The 14,670-nt window shown below is 47.1% G+C and overlaps 1 protein-coding gene across 4 annotated transcripts in view; it reads right to left on the bottom strand.

Moving 5' to 3' along the window:
* Nucleotides 1–9,789: 9,789 nt before the first annotated feature.
* The window catches only part of LOC138503341 (transcription initiation factor TFIID subunit 12-like), a 413,461-nt gene continuing 408,580 nt past the window's right edge, over nt 9,790–14,670 (bottom strand). For all 4 annotated transcript variants that reach the window (XM_069622973.1, XM_069622974.1, XM_069622975.1 and 1 more), the window contains one exon: nt 9,790–10,319. In XM_069622973.1, coding sequence (XP_069479074.1) covers nt 10,284–10,319 — 36 coding nt within the window. In that variant the 3' untranslated portion in view covers nt 9,790–10,283. The remainder of the gene's footprint in view (nt 10,320–14,670) is intronic.

The raw sequence follows: 14,670 nt of genomic DNA, 5'->3' as shown, positions 1-14,670 counted from the left end.
GCTGCCCTGACACCACTGGCTGTTGAGCCACTCTTGCATGGGACGCATGGGCAGGCGCGCGTGGGGAACCAAGTATATGTATGACGCCATCATACCTAGCAAGCGCGTGGTTTTGCATACAGTCACCTCCCGACTGGCTACATAGTGAGGGATCTGAAAAAGCATGTTCTGAACCCTCTCGTTGGAGGGGAAGACTAGGCCATCCTTCGTCCGGATTAGAGCCCCCAGAAATTGTTTTACTTGACTGGAGACTAGACTGGATTTTTTTTTCGTTGATAGAGAATCCCAGACTGAACAGAAGGTCTAAGGTCTTCTGGGTGTTCAAAAAGCATGTGTCATAAGAGTCCCCTGTTATGAGCCAGTCGTCGGGGTAAGGGTAAACCGGGATGGATAGTCCGCGCAGATGTGCTGCCACTACTGCCAGGACCTTTGTAAACACCCTTGGCGCCAAGGCAATGCCGAAGGGGAGCACCTTGAATTGGTAATGCCTGTCCTTTATCATGAACCTCAGATATTTTCTGTGCACTGGCAACATTGAAATATGAACGTATGCATCTTTCATGTCCAATGTGGCCATGGGGTCCCCCTGTTTCAACAGTGAGATCACATCCTGTAGCATTACCATACAAAACTTTTGAGATTTTATAAATTTGTTCGCTGGGCGCAGGTCTAACAGGGCACATGGTGAAGTCCTTTTTGGGTACAAGGAAGTACACTGAATAAATACCCTCGTTTACCTGAAGAATAGAGATGGCTTCTATGGCATCCTTTCCCAGCAGCGCTTCCACCTCTTGATTCAGGATCTGCAGATGGTCCGGCGAGAGTCGTCGTGAGCATGGCGGTCTGAACTGTGGTGGCCGAATTCCACGCAGTACCCATGGGCGACCATCTTTATAACCCACTGGTCTGAAGTTATCCCCTCCCATGCCACGAGGAAAGATGTTAAATGCCCCCCGACCGGGGTGACATGGGAGGGGACCTGGATCTGTTGGTCATTTCTGACCAGAGGCTGCTGCTCCTCTGGGGTTGGGGCCTCTGCCTCGTCGTTGACCCCTAGGGGGGTAGTTGGCAGGGCTTCCTGAAGTTTGCCCAGAGTTCCAGTTTCCCGTGTTGTGGTTGCTCTGACCTGCACGGGACTGCCCTCGAAAGGACTGACAAGAACCGCCTTCCCTTTGGGGGGCGGGGGGGAGGCCTCCGAGTTATTTGTTGTAATGATTTAAGAGTCTCATGTCTCATCCAGAGCATAGTCAACCGCTTTCCTGATGAGATTGGTCTCTTCTATGGGTTTATTAATAAGGGCGGCCTGTGTTTCAGGCTTGAACCCCGAGTTGCGGAGCTAAGCATGCCGCTTGAGTAGTGTGCCCTGGCCCAGGGATCTGCCAGCTGTCTCAGCAGTTTCCAGAGTGTTTTTGATTATATTCTGATCGGTCACAATGGTGAGAAGTCTGGACCTAGCGGGTTCAGGGACCTCCTGGAGACCCTCTTGTACGAGGTTCCATTGTGCGTCTGCATAACTGGCAAGCAGCGTGGTGTTAGTCGCTATGCGTGTGGTGTCTGCAGCTGCCGAGGTAACATTCTTACCTAAGGCGTACAACCTCTTACATTCTTTATCCCAAGGTGCCTCCCCCGTAGCAAGGGGTAACCCTGCTCGTTTCCGGGTGGTAGTAACTATCAAGGAGTCGGGGGTGGCGTGGCCTTTAATATATTGAGGGTCCGTAGGAGCTGGCCGAAATAGTTTTTCCACTCTTGGATTCACTGCCTCGGGTCTGAGCTGGCGTGACCAGGGAGGGGCCAACCTTCTCTTAAAGGGATGGTCTAGTAAACATTTTTATTAAAAAAATAGATAGGCAACATAAAAAAAAAAAAAATACTAGCATTCTCCGTTTTAAAACTTCCTATGTAAAATTTTGAGCTATTCAAGCTCAAAATTCGCAAAAGCAAGCACATGGGCGCATCCATTTTGTGAAATGAGGCCCTCCTGTGCTGGCTTTTGCGGCACTAATGAAGGAAAAGCCAGCCAGCTGTAGTAAACAAAGGCTACCGCTGGGTGGCTTTCCCTTCATTAGTGCTGTGGGCGGAGGACGGGGACCGGAGACCAGAGCAGGAAAGCTGCAGCTGAATCTCGGTAAGTGCTATTTATTTTTTTAAAAAAAATAAGCACTAGCTGCGTTTTTTTTTCTAAGTTTTCCGGGCTGGAGGAGCCCGGAAAACTTAGAAATAAAACCGCAGCTTTAAAAACGTTGTATTTATGTTTGCGGTCGCTTCAAAAGCGACCCCAAACATAAATACAACGTTGTGTTGGAAAACGCTGCGGTTTTTCTTTCCAAGTTTCTCAGGCTCCTCCGGCACGGGGAGCCCGAGAGCCCCAAATGGGAAAGCAGATTTAGGCAGACAACGCAGCATTTAGCATTTCCCATTTGGGTCTCTCGGGCTCCCCACGGGGAGCCCGAGAGCCCCAAATGGGAAATCAGCTGCAGGTAGAAACACTACGCGGTATGTAAACATACCTGCGTGTGTTTCTGCCTGCTGCGACTTTCACTTTGGGTCTCCGGTGCTCCCCTAGGAGCACCGGAGACCCAAAGTGATAGCCACAGCAGGCAGAAACACACGCGGTTGTGTTGGAAAACGCTGCGGTTTTCATTCCAAGTTTCTCAGGCTCCTCCGCTTCAAAAGCGACCGCAAACATAAATACAACGTTTTTAAAGCTGCGGTTTTATTTCTAAGTTTTCCGGGCTCCTCCAGCCCAGAAAACTTAGAAAAAAAAACGCAGCTAGTGCTTATTTTTTAAAAAAAAATAAATAGCACTCACCGAGATTCAGCTGCAGCTTTCCTGCTCTAGTCTCCGGTCCCCGTCCTCCGCCTACAGCACTAATGAAGGGAAAGCCACCCAGCGGTAGCCTTTGTTTACTACAGCTGGCTAGCTTTTCCTTCATTAGTGCCGCAAAAGCCAGCACAAGAGGGCCTCCATTTCACAAAATGGATGCGCCCATGTGCTTGCTTTTGCGAATTTTGAGCTTGAATAGCTCAAAATTTTACATAGGAAGTTTTAAAACGGAGAATGCTAGTATTTTTTCTTTTATGTTGCCTATCTATTTTTTAAATAAAAATTTTTACTAGACCATCCCTTTAACAGAGTTCAGGAGGGGAATGGCTTGGCTTGAGGGGGGTTTCTCTTTGAGAATGTCTTCCACAAAATCTTGTTCGGGTACCGCCTCCTGGGTGGTGATCTGAAAATGCTCTGCTGCCTTCCTTAAAATGGCATTGAAGACCATTTGATCGTCCACAGGCGAGGCCTGGCGGGCCAGAGTGGTGGGAGGAGAATCCAGGCATAGGCCATCAGTGTCCTGATCTTGCGTGGAGAGCTTCCATGGCTCAGTCTCCACTTGCTGCGTTTCTTCCCAGTTGTCCATGGCATCCGCCTGGTCATCAGGGTAGTCCTGCAGGAAGGAAGGGTCTTCTTCCTCGTCCTAGATGTCCTGGTAAGTGTCCATCTGGATCACATCTTCATGGTGTGCAGAAGCCAAAGGCTGAGTCTCAAGATTTTCCTGGAACCGTGAAGCTGACCCCAAAATAGGGTCTTCACAAGATCTCTTAGGGGAAGGCTGCTCAGAACGCGAGACAATCCTTTCTAGACGGTCCATACATCCTTCAAATCTCTCCCTGGTCCACTTAGATGAACCAGAAGGGCTCAAAGGTGGAAAAGCGTCATCTTCCTCTCTTTGGCGTCGAAATCTGTCCCCAAGGGTGTTGGACAGAGGCTCCTGACTGTGCTCGTAGGTGTCGAGAGTACTGGGGCACCAAGGCATGTCTTTAGACTTGTCTGCGGCATGCTTCATTTGTTTCGACGGTATCTTATGCATAAGCCCAACCACCGAAGTAATCCTCGCGTTACTATCCTCAATCTCCGCTGAATCGGCATGAGTCAATGGGTCAGCGGTAGATCTACCGCCAACCGCGGCATCAGCGGGCCTAGCTGTAGACTTTTCGCCTGTGGCAAGGCTAGGAGGCCTAGGAGTAGGTTTCGGGCCTACCAAGGCCTTAAGGGGCGGAGGAGCGTCGGATGACCACGCTTCGGTGTGTAAAACAGATTTAGAGGTGGCGCCCTTATTTTTGGAATGCCCAGTCGCAAGACCCTGCTGCGGATGCGGGGGAAGGCTGCTGATCTATCAGACCAGAGGATTCCGTCTAAATCTTCGGCGGTCATGTTGGCGCTTTCACCTTTTTCGACTGAACCATTGAAACCGGTGGTGGGGTTGTGTGTTTAGTGGTTTCTGTACGCCCGTCTCCGGGTGTTGTCCCCGAAGCGAGACTTAAGTCAGGCCTAGAGGGGTTGGGGACAGGCGGGGCAGACCTAGAAGCATCTGCCTCAAGGTCGATGACATCGGATACGGATGTCTGGTCATCATCAGTGCCCCCCTCACTTTCGGCGGGTGTGGCTTCGGGGGAAGAGGGTTCCGCCCACGACATACCGTACATGGCCCACCGCTTTACACAGCGCTCCTTAAGGGTCTTAGGCAGAAGGAGCTTACACACCGCACGTCGCACACCGCGTCTCGACGTGATCTTGGGGTAGACAAGAATTACACATTCTGTGCTCATCTTTCCACGGGTACCTGACCCTACACCTAATTGGAGTCCTTTCCATAGCGAAAGGTATAAACATAGATGACCAGACCTAGAAGGGGAAAGAGGAGAGACATAACAAAAGATATGGCCACCCCTGACCCCACTCTCCCTACTGTGTAGGCCGGCCTGAGGGCCAGGCCACGTGGATGGCTCAGATGCCGGATCTTAGGTGCCGAAATCCACCGCCATCGAAACTTCCTGCAGTCTCCGTCAAGGTTGCTTGAATTGCCATCAGTGACTTAAGGGGAAATAACTGACAAAGTTGGTATAAAGATAAACAATGTCTCTTATGAAGAGCTCCGCTATAGGGCAAGCAGTTATCTGGGCGGGGAAAAAACAATCTGAGGTACCTCGGTGCGTGAGGAAGTTTGGGTACACTACAGGGTTCCGACCGCATCCCAATGCAGGGGAATCTTCTCTGAACTGCACAAGCACTCACATTGGCATGAGGAGACTATGTTCAAGTTGCTGTGCGGGGGAAGCCCATATAGCATGCATTTAGGGTTGACCTGCAGTCTGTCACAAAGATATGCAAGATCAAAAGATGTTTCTGATTCAATAACTGACCACCACCCATGCTTCCTTTTTTGTGCCCTGAAGAAGGCAGTGCGAGACCTTGTTAGTTTTCACACTGCTGGCCAAAACTCAAGTTGGCATGAGTCAATTAGATACCTTTGATATGATATGGCATTTGTAACGCGCCTATACACAAGTGTTTCACAAGTGTTTTGATAGGGTTTTACAACTATATGAGTTTCATTGTATGCGATCTGTAATTTACACAGGTGTTAAAACTCACTAATTCGCCACGTGGTACAGAGAAATGGCACAGAGTGTTCCTTAATGACAGCACTTGCTGGATTTGTAAATCAGATAGGGGAGATGGTTGGACTGTTCAGCTCCTGAATTCAGTTATTAGTTTGTATCTGTTTTAACCAGTTTATTCTTTGAGTAGGTGTTTGGCACATGTGTTAGTAAGAGTGTTGATGTGTGAATGGTGGTTGGTTGCAGTACCTCTCAAAAGACATTGTATATTTGGGGGGGGGAAGTCTATGGGTAACAATCCTTTGAATGTTTCATCACAATGTGTACCCTTTTTGTCATTAATTATGCCATCTTGTGATTTGACCTTGTATACCTTTGAATACATTCTCATTTTCCATATTACTGCAGTGCTTTATGTTTTTTCAAAAGTACTTGACAAATTGATTTCTCCGAAAAATTACAGGGGTTTCCCCTCCTGGTGTAGTCCATGAAAAGGTTTTGCAGGTGGGCTGACCGGAAAGCTACCACCTCTCCCACTTTCACTCCCCTATTGTTGTACCGGCAACATTTTTCAGCCAATCACAGCTCAATCTGGATTACATAAGGAAGCTGGTGGAGGGTCGCTCCAGGGCACCATGCCTGGGGAAGCGGGGTTTCTTGGCAACTTAGAGAGACTGTTCGCTATAATTTTATTTTGAAAGAAATTCATAATTTTAGGTCACCTTACAGGCGCTGCGTTGGTAGTATTGGTATAGCAAAATGGTTCAAGCATTGGACTACGAGCCCCACAAGTGAGCAATACCCACATAGTGCTGAATCTTGCGAGTGGGCATCCCACTTCCTTGTTTGAAGAAGAACACACAGCAGAAATGTGTAGATGCACAGCAATTCTTACCCAACTATCATATGTGGAGCACAGGAATGACATTGCTAGAAGTTCACAGTTCCTCTGAAAGTGGGGAGACTTCAAGGCTCCAGCTGCTATCTGGCAGTATCTCTATTATAAGGCAGAAGGTCAGGAAATAAGTGGTCCCTGTGCATTATGACTGATGAGCACCAGAGAGGTTGGCAGGATGATCCTCTCTTGTTGGCTCCTGTATCTTGCTCTTCTATCATCACAGGGCTTGCAGACTGGTTTAGGACACTATGGCCAGGAGTAACGCTCTGGGTCCTAGAAACCACCAAGGACTGGTTGGTTGTTGTTTGAACATGCTTAAGCGAAGGGTTGGGGTGATGACTCTGGTTTGGGTGAGCTTGATAGCCCCTTGGGTAGTCTCTGGGCCCTGGTGTGGTTGGAGAATGCCACAAGGGATATGCAGAAACTCATGTAGGTGCTGGATGTCTTCCTTCATGATGTTTTGGCAGTCACCAGGTTTGCCACCTCCTGAATTGTCCTCTGGTACCTGCTCTGCCTTGTTTCTTTGGTGGCCCTAGCAAGTGGGATCCCCTTGTTTTAATGTGAGTTGCAGCAAAGTAGTTGGCATCGCCTTAAGTGCTCTCTGGGTTCTGCCCCCTGCCCATCTCCAGTTTCCGACTGCAGTATGGAGTGGACACAATTTCCTCCCTCTCAGGTTTGGTGGTGCCCAGTTTCAGCAATGGGTTGCCTCCTGTCTGAATTGCATTAGACTTCTGGCCCCATTCCTGCTAGCATGTGGGTTGTTCCTGACTGGTATGTACTGGATGAAGTCCCTGTTTAAGGCAGATCCCAGGCCCTTAAATTGGAACGAGAGGTGAATGCTCCAAGTTCTCCTGAACAACTTGCCCCTCTATGAGGAAAAACGGTGACTGTAGACCATCTTTGGGGTACTACCTTCTACCTGCAGGCTTGTGGCCTGTTCCTTGCAATGTGTCATCATTGGGACCTATGTGAATGGGTTCCCCCTCCCAGTCCGGGGGGGGGTGGGGGGGGGGGGGGGGAACTACCAGGCTTGGTGAGGGGTGATTGCCTCACCCTTCCTGGTAGTTTGACCAGTTTTGCATGGCGGATTTGGGGTGCTGCCTCCAAATTAACCTCTGATCCTTTTAGTACTCATGGTATCTCAGCAGATCCTACTTGCTAACTAATAGAACCTGTAGATACATGCCCCCTATATGGGCACATTGGTACCTGTTTCCACTTTTGGTATCTGCTTCTTCAGCCCACTCTAGAGGTGGCTCTAAGGGCTGCAGGCAACCTGTTACTCTGCCCTTGATCAGGGTACCCTTTGAGGGGGGAATCAGGGTTTTAAGAGCTTCTGCCTTATTGCCATCTTCACGTGACAAGTGCTTGCCCAGCTGCTCATTCGTCATCCCAGGACCCAGTCTGGCTTTGTTGAAGCCCTTTGGTTTCCTTTTGTTGTTCAGATTGGTGTCTTCTACACTCAGACTTTCACTGGGCAATAGTTGGTGGGGTGCTCTAGGATAGAATCTTCTTGCTCTGGGAATAGAGTTGCAGTTGTTGTCCCTTTTCTGTTGTAGGGAACGCTAGGCACCTGCCTTGCTCATTTCCTCCTCTGGACTTCTCATGTCAGAGTGGACCTAAGCGTTGCTTTCTTCCCTGGCTGTTATGTTATTTTGTGGCCATCCATGGGTGTGGATGGTGCAGGGCTAAAGCCCTAGGGCTACATGAAATAAGCATATTGACCAGTCTAGTATAGCACCTGGCTTTTTACCTCTCCCAGGCTGATCTCGGGATCTGTGAGGAGGGTTTTTTCAGGCCCCCACCCCCTGTCTTGTCTTAAAAGGAATTGCTGATGACTCACCAGGATGCACAGTAGGTAATTCCTTTTTCAGTCAAATTGTGTGCCACTCCTATCGTGGGGATGCTTCATAGAGTAAGTACTGAAACACGAAAGAGATGGTATGGGAGAAATTATCTGATTAATTACCAGAACACCTAGTCCTACTCATCCCCGTCACAGTACCAACAACCCACCTCTACCTGCCCATTGTTAAGATTGTCTCAGTTCCTAGCAGTATAGACAGGAGGATTAGGGAACTGATCAGGTGCTTTATACCCCAATCTATGAGTGGAAGGGGTCAAAGAAGAAACTTGGGAAACTCAGAGTACAAACTGTGATGAGGAAGATTAGGACTAGGCATAATGAAGATTGTCAGTAAGTGATCGGAGGATTGTATGTTAACGAGATATTTTTTTTAAAAGACGCCATTCAAGAACAGTATCCTGGTTGAGCTTTAACAGACATCTGCCCTGTTGGAATATGCCATTAAACACTTGGAGATGGAGATGTCCCTTAACCGTTCACAGGATGAGAATTCTAGGGGCATACACTTGCTGCTGTCACAGGGGCTGGTGGCCTTCACCTGCAATGCCACTTCAATTTAATTTGATTCCCAAGTTAACTAATACAATTCAGGCTGTGCTTGCACTGTTCATATCCAGAGAACAGGTCAAATGACTCTTTAGACATTCCTATACAATTCATGGTGCCCATTAAATACAGCTGAAGTAACCATATCATGTAACTCATATGCTCCATGCACCAGTGAGTTTATTTCCTGCTTCAAGGCACTTTGGTTTTTGTACCTCCCATTTCTCAGTAGAAAAACATACATCAAGCAGAAATCTTTGTGAATTGTGACCCTGTCCTTGGCTCTTCATGGGAACAGAGAAACATTTTCTTTACAGGGAGCTCTACTATGAAACAAACTATATTCGTGTTTAGAGGAATAGAGGCCTTTGGCTCCTGTTTGGAGACTACTATAAACAACTTTCCTAGCCAACCAACATTCCCATTTGTGTTAAGTCTTCAATCCAGATTGTCTGACAGCACGAAGACGCAACTATTGGCATAAAAGCACTGTAGAACTAACCTGGAGAAGATAAAAGGATGTTATATACTCAAATTAATCTCTGGAACTCGATCCATCTCCAACCCCAGAACAGGTGGATACTGCAGCATTAGTTCCATTTAAAGTGTGTACTTCACAAAGACTGCAAACATATATATTTTTTTATGTTTACCGACTGAATATTTTCTTACAATGTGGTCATTTGCCAATGTTTTATGTATATACCATAGAGTAATTTAGAAAGAAAGCGGCTTAGAGAGCTAGCTATTTGCACAGGCTCATACAATTGCAGGGGTATGGCCAGAAATAGAATTTAGATCTCCTGGCTCTATAGCCAATCACTTACCTACTGTACATAGTGATGGTCCCAAGATGAGTAGGTTGTTTAGGCGAGGAGGCCAAGGAACGTAAGCATCAGTAAGGTACATTAGTGGGATTCACCATAATAAGGGAGCTCCAACGAACATACATAAAGGGAATTTTCAAACGCAACACCATCACTTCTCTCTTGCTACAAAAGGTATGCCTTCCAAGCAGTAGTGGTGGTGGAAGGCGCGGGTGAAAGGGGCTGTGTTATACAGCATTTGAAAGAGGAAGGCTCCTCTCTAGCTTAATAACTTTGTTTTATTCATGAAAAAACAAATGCAAGTTGTATTTATATAAACACCGACAATACAAAGTACAAGGGTTGGAGGGGAGTCAAAGTGTGTGTGCGGGTTGGGGGGGGGATAGAAGAGGAGGGACCAAACAAAAAACCCTCTACTGACAATTCAAATACTCTCACCAAACAAGACCACATGGCTTGCCCCCCCCCCCAATGGGCACCCACTTAAAGAGAATAAACTACTTGGAACTTTGTACACAAGAGTCTTCGTCTCTCAAGTTACATTTCCTCTCATGGACTCCTGAACGGAGGAGGCATACAATGTTCTTTTGGCAGTTCTGCTCAGAAAGTCATCACGTGTATTGCTGTGGCGGCTGTCAAAATATATGCTCCTCTGTAAAGCATTAGAAAAAAAAATCTCCTTATGATGCCGCCGAGGTCTCTGCACCATAGTCGGATATCTCAAAACGCACCATGAGCATCTCCCAGTCATTCATCATTTCTTGGTCGTTTTGCGGATCAAAGCCATTCGCTGGAAATAAAGAGAGATGAGAATGATTAAGAGTACCCCTCCGCAAAGTGGATAATAAAAGAAGGACAACCTCTAACCTTCCAAACCACCTTGAACATGTCCTGAACACTCACTAAACAAGCCAGTGCAGGCATACATGGTAAATACAAATAAAACTCCCTCTTCGTCCCAGAAAGACAGACTATTATTCCAGGCATTGAGCTGGGAAATAGACACATGTGGGGGATAGCCTTCATTACATACTGTGATCATGGTATAGAAAAGAGCTGTCTGGGGCCCCTTCGCACACCAATTGGAACAAAATTCTACAAACACGAAGTTTCTATTTCATGCAGTGAGGTAAAAAAGTGAATAACATCTAGGAATAATTTTCTTTCATTTGAGTGCCATTGGGTTGGGCAGCAAACATCATCCCTCTCCTCCCCCAAGGTGTAAACACACTCCACAAAATACAGCTATGTTATCCTGCAGTGAGATTGGAGGATTTATAATACCCAAAAATGTTCTTTATTTTTTTTGGGTATTTTTATTGATTTTAACAACATAACCACAAACAAAACAACCAAACAATAAACTACAGTCATAGGCACGATTCTTAAATAGCAAGTACACCTCCTTTTTCAGCACCGTCCACCCTCCCGACCTTCCTCCGTTACTCCATCATTAATCATATCTCCTGTAGGGGTGTTCCTCCTGCGCTCATCGAGGAGTCATCTCCCCCCGTGTTGGTCCGAGCCGGCTCAAACATAGTGGAGACCAGGTGCCTCCAAGACATCAATGACTCTCCTGGGTCATCTCCTCCTCTACCCGCTGCTTCGCTCCACACCACCATCTCTGCCGCCACCCACTTCTGAAGGTCACGCCACCACACCTCTATCCTTGGTCTATTGGCAGCTTTCCAGCCCATGGCAATTCTGCGCTTGGCTGTTATATAGGCTAAGTCCTTCAATTTACACACATGCTTCAATTTACGTGCCCAGGGAAACCCTCCCACCATGCATGCACACACCAAACCCACTTCCAGCTTTGGCCCTCTGTCTTCTAAACTTTGGGCCACTTCACTCCAAAATCTCCTTATTTCGGGGCATGCCCAAAACATGTGCATCATTCTCACATTCACTTCTCCACATTTAGGGCATGTTTGTATCCCGGCATTCTTAAATTGTGCAATCCTTTGGGGAGTCATATACGCCGTATGTGTAATATATTTTGGATTTGCTGCAATCTCGCATTTCTGGATACTTTCTTGTGGTACCGCTGGACCCTCACCCACAACCCATCACTCAGACTCCCCCTCCTCTTCCCAGTCCCTTCTCAGCTGGAGCACCTCTTTGCCCACCCTGGACATGAAGAGTTCATAAATCTGGGAGACCTCATGGTCACCATCGGATAAGTCATAAATCGTTTCAATGGTTGTCTCAGGCTGACCTTCCAGCCCCGCCTGCGTCCATGTGTCTTTAACTATACATACCCGCCTGGAGAAAGTGATCTATTGTCCCCGGTGTAGCCCAGTGTCCTCCACTAGCGTATCAAATGCCATTGCCTCCCCTTCTTGCCATATGTCCCCTTGCGTAGCAATGCCCACCGGTTCCCAATGTCTCCTGAGCACCTTACATAATTGCGCATCCACCCTATTCAGAGCAACCAACGGTATCTGCGGGGAGCATGGTGCCGGGCTCTCCATAGCTCGGCATGCTCTATGATCTCGGACACCTTATGGGCTTTCCTCACATGTGGGGTCCAGCACTCTGTTGAGGTGGTTCAGGCTTGGTCCGTCCTGCTTCATGGTAGTCTGGTGGATCTTCCTGTATCCTGGCAATTGGTACCTGCAGCAGCAATGGAAGTACAGCCAGCTCAGAGAGGATTTCATGATGTGTTTGTCTTGGGGTCAATTGGCTCCACAAACCCAAAGTGAGAAGTCGTCCTTTGCAGGGCTTCTCGGGTTGAGGCGAATTCAGAGCTTCAGCAGGGCTTCACTGGGCAAACTAACAGTGCAGGGGTTGCAGCAAGTGCCTCTTCCAAGTTCTTCGGATTCCTTCGTCCAGTGGTCGACTCTGCCTTCCAAGCAAAAGATCTCTCCTTTTATGCAGGTATTTCCCATTCATTCGCAACCTAGCTGTCAATCACACAGCAGGGTGGCTGTCCTCCAAGGACAGCCAGCCGTCCAATCACCTTTGGGTGCATTCCTGTAACAGAGGAGACCAAGCACAGGGAGTTTCAGGCACCACCCTTGGTTCCTGCCCTGCCAGACACCTTGGAGCCAGAGGCGGGCTTCACCAGTAAATCCCAAGGACTAAACGAACAAAGGGACCAAACCTGGTTTGGTGCGCAGAGTAAATCTCAAGAAGGACCTTTCCACAAAGAAGACCGGGCCCTTTTGACAAAAATGGCACCCTTGGGTGCTTTACTGCAGCTGCGAACGCAGCCCGCAGTAAAAGCCCACCACGGTAGTTAAAAGTAAACCACTGCCACCAGCCATTCTTCGAGGAAAGGGTAACAAACATGTTACATGAGAAGCTAGACAAAGGGGATACTAAGTAACCCCTCCAGCACCCTATTGTAAGATAGTGTGTGCTGGGTCTAGAAAGTTACAAACGTAAGTGAAGTCAATTTCACTTCACTGCTCTTGGAAACAGTAGTTTATCCAAGAGAAGGTATTTACACCTTTGGGAAATCTGAAAGACTTCCCTGTGCCACTGCACTGAGGGTGCTCTGTGACACAATGTAAAGATGATGCCAATGGAGTTTGTCAGACTCCATACTTAAAGAAACACAGAAAACTCAGAATTAAAAGTACAGTCCCAAAGTTCAGCAAAAGAGCTGGGGGTCTCTAAGGTGGAAGGAATTTAGCACTAAACTGAACATTCTCCCGAACATCCCTACAAAAAGTCACATTCTATAACTTGTGTAGCTGGGAAAGTTAATTTACTTTGCAGGGGGGGGGTTCAAAAGTACTTAACTGCTTAAGAATATTTGTTAACCATTGTTTCTTCCCTCTAACCTTTTTCTTTTTACACACCAAATTCAGTATTCATCTAAATGTGCCAGTGATATATCAATGTCCACAGTGTCCTAGTTATTTAAGTCACCTCGGGGTGTAGGAAGGGTCTGTGTGCCATCCCAAATGGGTATCTACTGATTTATTGAAAATTAAGAGTGTGTGTATATGTTTGAGTATATTGTATTAACTATTTGCTCCCTTTTAAAGAAGGCTTATTCAAACTGACTTAAATAAACAATTGTTTAATCAAGAAACCTGGAGCATATGTTTTATTTGGATATTTGTCACTGTGAAAGTCTATGTTACAACCCTACAGCTCACATTGACCCCTCTTGAGATAAGCCTGGCTGCCCAGTCCCTCTACCAACTTGTGTAGTACATGCTTATACCAAATGTTCGGTTAACAATTGCTAAGAGGACAAGGCTTGTGAAGTCTCCCACAGGGTGTGCATACAATCTTGCCTAACACTAACAAACCTAAATGGCTGGTGGCAGTGGATACTTTTTCTACATTTTTGTGCAGGTTACTAGCAGACTGATTTCTCAGCTGCAGTACAGCACCAATGGGTGACCTGATTTCTCAAAATGGCCAGTCTTCTTCCCTTCACCATTTTTAAGTTTGTCAGTTCATTCTGGGCTCTCACATAATTTTATGTAGATTTGAGTCCTTTGCTAGTTTTGCCTTTGGAAGGCTTCAGCCCTGAAGCCCACCCAGGCTCCACTGTGTCTGGGAAAGCAGGAAGTGAGGGAGGGTCCCGGAACTTCACTGTCCTTTGTATGTGAGCCTGGCTGAAACCAGTTCTAACTGTGCAGCTGGCTGTCCTGCAGTACTCTTCAGGTACTGTGGGACTTGGGTTGTACTTACCCTAGGCCATTTTCGGCGGTCCTTGGCTTGGAGAGTGCTTGTTTTCTTCAATTTGGAGTTGAACCCAACTCCACTGTGCAGGCCCTACAGCCTGTGTGTGCCATCATGAAGGCTCCCCTTGAGCTCCTGTATTTTCTACAAGAACAAGCGACTGGTTACTTAACTTGCCTCTGAAGATTTACATCAGAACTGGTGCTGTCCATTTGCCTGCGGCTTTGCTGGTTTCCCAAAGGTCCATCTTCTTGATCCTACTGGCTTTGGCAATGCTGGTTTCTCCATAAACCTTTATTGTGAATACTTTTTTTTGTTGTTAGGAAATAAACTGCCTAAATACCTCTTGGAGAGTGTACATTGTTATTTAACAGTTGCTAGCTGTGTTCCATCTAACCTTTACTTTCCTTCTAAACTGAATTTTGCAAAGGTGATACATATAAGCACTTTTACTGACCTTAACTGAAGTCACTGTGTGCTGTATATGAAAGGTT

This window comes from Ambystoma mexicanum, chromosome 11, assembly GCF_040938575.1.
Source record: "Ambystoma mexicanum isolate Mex_15411 chromosome 11, UKY_AmexF1_1, whole genome shotgun sequence".
Lineage (NCBI taxonomy): Eukaryota > Metazoa > Chordata > Amphibia > Caudata > Ambystomatidae > Ambystoma > Ambystoma mexicanum.
This window is presented reverse-complemented; position numbering and strand designations above follow the sequence as displayed.